We start from the raw sequence: 4,530 nt of genomic DNA on the forward strand, positions 1-4,530 counted from the left end.
TGAGAGACAAAGAAAGGCAGAGTGTGAGTGGGGGAGGGGCAGAGGGAGAAGGAGACCCAGGATCTGAAGCAGGCTCTGGGCTCTGAGCTGTCAGCACAGAGCCCGACGGGGAACTCCAACTCACGAACCGTCACGAACCGTGAGATCATGACCTGAGCCTAAGTTGGATGCTTAACCAACTGAGCCACCTAGGTGCCCAGCCCTTTGTGCATTTAGATGTAATCTATGGTTGTGCTGGGGCATATCCAGATTAGGATGATGAAGGTCCAAAGATTGGATTTGAATCTCGGATTGGAACTATAACTATAGGTGCAATCTTTATGAAAATGATAAAATGTTCTGTGCTCAAGTTTCTTCAAACACTAATTGGTTATAATAGCACATATTATTAAATTTTTATTAAATTGTATTAAATTGTTATTAACCATGCACAGCTCCAAGTACAGAACAGGCACTCAACATATGTTAGACTGTCAGTCTGCATTCAGTTATTGAAGCACGATCATGAATTCTGTTCTTTTAATTTCTCTAGGACAGTGTGATTGGATAAAAACCCTCTACTGTGTGGTTTCTAGTTACTGGTATTTCTTACTACTTCCTCAATGGGCACAGACAATGCAACTCACTCCCAGGATTTCCTCTTGCTGGGCTTTCCTGGGTCCCAGGGCCTTCAGCTATCTCTCTTTATGCTTTTTCTGGTGATGTACATCCTCACAGTGAGTGGTAACATGGCTATCTTGATGTTGGTGAGTACCTCCCACCAGCTACATACCCCTATGTACTTCTTTCTGAGCAACCTCTCTTTCTTGGAGATTTGGTATACCACAGCTGCAGTCCCCAAAGTCCTGGCCATCCTTCTGGGGAGAAGCCAAACCATATCATTTACTGGATGTCTTTTGCAGATGTACTTTGTTTTTTCATTGGGCTGCACAGAGTACTTTCTCCTGGCAGCCATGGCTTATGACCGCTATTTGGCCATCTGCTATCCTCTACACTATGGGGCCATTATGAGTAGTCTGCTCTCAGCACAGCTAGCCCTGGGATCCTGGGTGTGCGGTTTCCTAGCCATTGCAGTGCCCACAGCCCTCATTAGCACCCTGCCCTTCTGTGGTCCCCACACTATCAACCACTTCTTCTGTGACATTGCACCCTGGATTACCCTGGCTTGCACCAGCACGCAGGCAGTGGAACTCGTGGCCTTTGTGATTGCTTTTGTGGTCATCCTGAGCTCATGCCTCATCACTCTAGTCTCTTATGTGTATATCATCAGCACCATTCTCAGGATCCCTTCAGCCAGCGGCAGGAGTAAAGCCTTCTCCACATGCTCTTCGCATATCACTGTGGTGCTGGTCTGGTACGGGTCCACGATCTTTCTTCATGTCCGTATCTCCATCAAAGAGGCCTTGGATCTGACCAAAGCCGTGCATGTCCTGAACACCATGGTGACTCCAGTTCTAAACCCCTTCATCTACACTCTCCGTAACAAGGAAGTAAGAGAAACTCTGCTGAAGAAATGGAAGGGAAAATAAACTGCCCCCAATAGAACAGATCTCTGTAAATATCTCCCTTTGTCTCCAAGTAAGAATATGGAAGGAAAATACAAATGTTCCTTGATACAGAGAGAGAAAAGAAACTGAAGGAATAAAATAAACTACATATACTTGCTCTACTTTTTTTATAAGTTTATTTTTAAGTTAATTTATTTATTTTCAGAGAGAGAGAGAGAGAGAGCACACAGGTGAGGGGTGGAGAGAGAGGAGAGAATTCCAAGCAGGCTCTGCACCAGCAACAGAAACCTACAGATCCAGATGCAGGGCTCAGACTCACTAATCACTGATGAAGTGGGATTATGACCTCAGCCTAAATCAACAGGTCTAGGCTGAATCTACAGAGTCACCAAGTATCTGGGTCTACTTTTTCCCCCCCTAGAACCTGTTTACTTATTTATTTATTTATTTTTAATATGAAATTCATTGTCAAACTGGTTTCCATACAACACCCAGTGATCATCCCAACAAGTGCCCTCCTCAGTGCCCATCACCCACTTTCCCTTTCCTCCCACTCCCCATCAACCCTCAGTTTTTTCTCAGTTTTTAAGAGTCTCTTATGGTTTGCCTCCTTCCCTCTCTAACTTTTTTCCCCTTCCCCTAGCCCATGGTCTTCTGTTAAGTTTCTCAGGATCCACATAAGAGTGAAAACATATGGTATCTGTCTTTCTCTGTATAGCTTATTTCACTTAGAATAACACTCTACAGTTCCATCCACATTGCTACATATGGCCATATTTCATTCTTTCTCAAGGCCAAGAGGTATTCCATTGTGTATATAAACCACAATTTCTTTATTCATTCATCAGTTGATGGACATTTAGGCTCTTTCCAGAATTTGGCTATTGTTGAAAGTGCTGCTATAAACATCGGGGTACAAGTGCCCCTATGCATCAGCACTCCTGTATCCTTTGGATAAATTCCTAGCAGTATGATTGCTGGGTCATAGGGTAGATTTATTTTTAATTTTTTGAGGAACCTCCATACTGTTTTCCAGAGTGGCTGCACCAGTTTTCATTCCCACCAACAGTGTAAGAGGGTTCCCGTTTCTCCACAACCTCGCCAGCATCTATAGTCTCCTGATTTGTTCATTTTAGCCACTCTGACTGGCGTGAGGTGATATCTGAGTGTGGTTTTGATTTCTATTTCCCTGATGAGGAGTGACATTGAGCATCTTTTCATGTGTCTGTTGGCCATCTGGATGTCTTCTTTAGAGAAGTGTCTACTCATGTTTTCTGCCCATTTCTTCACTGGATTATTTGTTTTACAGGTGTGGAGTTTGGTGAGTTCTTCATAGATTTTGGATAACAGCCCTTTGTCTGATATGCCAATTGCAAATATCTTTTCCCATTACATTGGTTGCCTTTTAGCGTTGTTGATTGTTCCCTTTGCAGTGCAGAAGTTTTTATCTTCGTGAGGTCCCAATCGTTCATTTTTGCTTTTAATTCCCTTGCCTTTGGGGATGTGTCAAGTAAGAAATTGCTGCAGCTGAGGTCAGAGAGGTTTTTTCTGCTTTCTCTAGGGTTTTGATGGATTCCTGTCTCACGTTCAGGTTCTTCATCCATTTTGAGTTTATTTTTGTGAATGGTGTAAGAAAGTGGTCTAGTTTCATTCTTCTGCATAATGCTGTCCTTTTCTCCCAGAATCATTTGTTAAGCAGACTGTCTTTTTTCCATTGGATATTCTTTCCTGCTTTGTCAAAGATTAGTTGGCCATCCTTTTGTGGGTCCATTTCTGGAGTCTTTATTCTATTCCATTGGTCTATGTGTCTGTTTTTGTGCCAATACCATGCTGTCTTGATGATTACAGCTTGGTAGTAGAGGCTAAAGTCTGGGATTATGATGCCTCCTGCTTGGTCTTCTTCTTCAATATTATTTTGGCTATTCGGGGTCTCTTGTGTTTCCATACAAATTTTAGGTTTGCTTGTTCTAGCTTCGAGAAGAATGCTGGTGCAATTTTGATTGGGAATGCATTGAATGTGTTGATAGCTTTGAGTAGTATTGACATTTAAACAATATTTATTCTTCCAATTCATGAGCATAGATTTTTTTCCATTTCTTTGTATCTTCTTCAATTTCCTTCATAAGCTTTCTATAGTTTTCAGCATACAGATCTTTTACATCATTGGTGAGGTTTATTCCTAGGTATTTTATGCTTCTTGGTGCAATTGTGAATGGGATCAATTTCTTTATTTGTCTTTCTTTTACTTCATTATTAGTATATAAGAATGCAACTGATTTCTGTACATTGATTTTGTATCCTGCGACTTTGCTAAATAATGTACCAGTTCTGGCAGACTTCTGGTGGAGTCTATCGGGTTTTCCATGTAGAGTATCATGTCATTTGCAAAAAGTGAAAGCTTGAATTCTTTGCCAATTTTGATGCCTTGATTTCCTTTTGCTGTCTGATTGCTGATGCTAGCACTTCCAACACTATGTTAAACAACAGCGGTGAGAGTGGACATCCTTGTCGTGTTCCTGATCTCAGGGAAAAAGCCCTCAGTTTTTCCCCATTGAGAATGATATTAGCTGTGGGCTTTTCATAAATGGCTTTTATGATGTTTAAGTATGTTCCTCCTATCCAGACTTTCTTGATGGTTTTTATTAAGAAAGAATGCTGAATTTTGTCAAATGTTTTTTCTGCATCAATTGACAGGATCATATGGTTCTTTTCTTTCCTTTTACTAATGTGGTGTATCACATTGATTGATTTGCAAATGTTGAACCATCCCTGCAGCCCAGTAATGAATCCTACTTGATCATGGTGAGTATTTTTTTATATGCTGTTGAATTCAATTTGCTAGTATTTTATGGAGAATTTTCGCATCCATATTCATCAGGGATATTGGCTGTAGTTCTCTTTTTTTCCTGGGTCTCTGTCTGGCTTAGGAATCAAAATAATGGTGGCTTCATAGAATGAGTCTGGACGTTTTCCTTCCTTTTCTATTTCTTGGAACAGCTTGAGAAGGATAGGTATTATCTCT

General features: G+C 41.1%; 1 protein-coding gene across 1 annotated transcript; it reads left to right on the plus strand.

Annotated features, from left to right (window-relative positions):
• Positions 1-602: 602 nt before the first annotated feature.
• Positions 603-1,529, plus strand: LOC122229759 (olfactory receptor 6F1). The gene has a single exon (XM_042955213.1). The coding sequence runs from the start codon at positions 603-605 to the stop codon at positions 1,527-1,529; it is 927 nt and encodes a 308-aa protein (XP_042811147.1).
• Positions 1,530-4,530: the final 3,001 nt, after the last annotated feature.

Source organism: Panthera leo, chromosome A1 (assembly GCF_018350215.1).
Source record: "Panthera leo isolate Ple1 chromosome A1, P.leo_Ple1_pat1.1, whole genome shotgun sequence".
Classification (NCBI taxonomy): domain Eukaryota; kingdom Metazoa; phylum Chordata; class Mammalia; order Carnivora; family Felidae; genus Panthera; species Panthera leo.

Bases quoted from the DNA above. Each gene is read 5' to 3' on its own strand.
- LOC122229759 (XM_042955213.1), top strand. From the start codon at position 603: ATGGGCACAGACAATGCAACTCACTCCCAGGATTTCCTCTTGCTGGGC.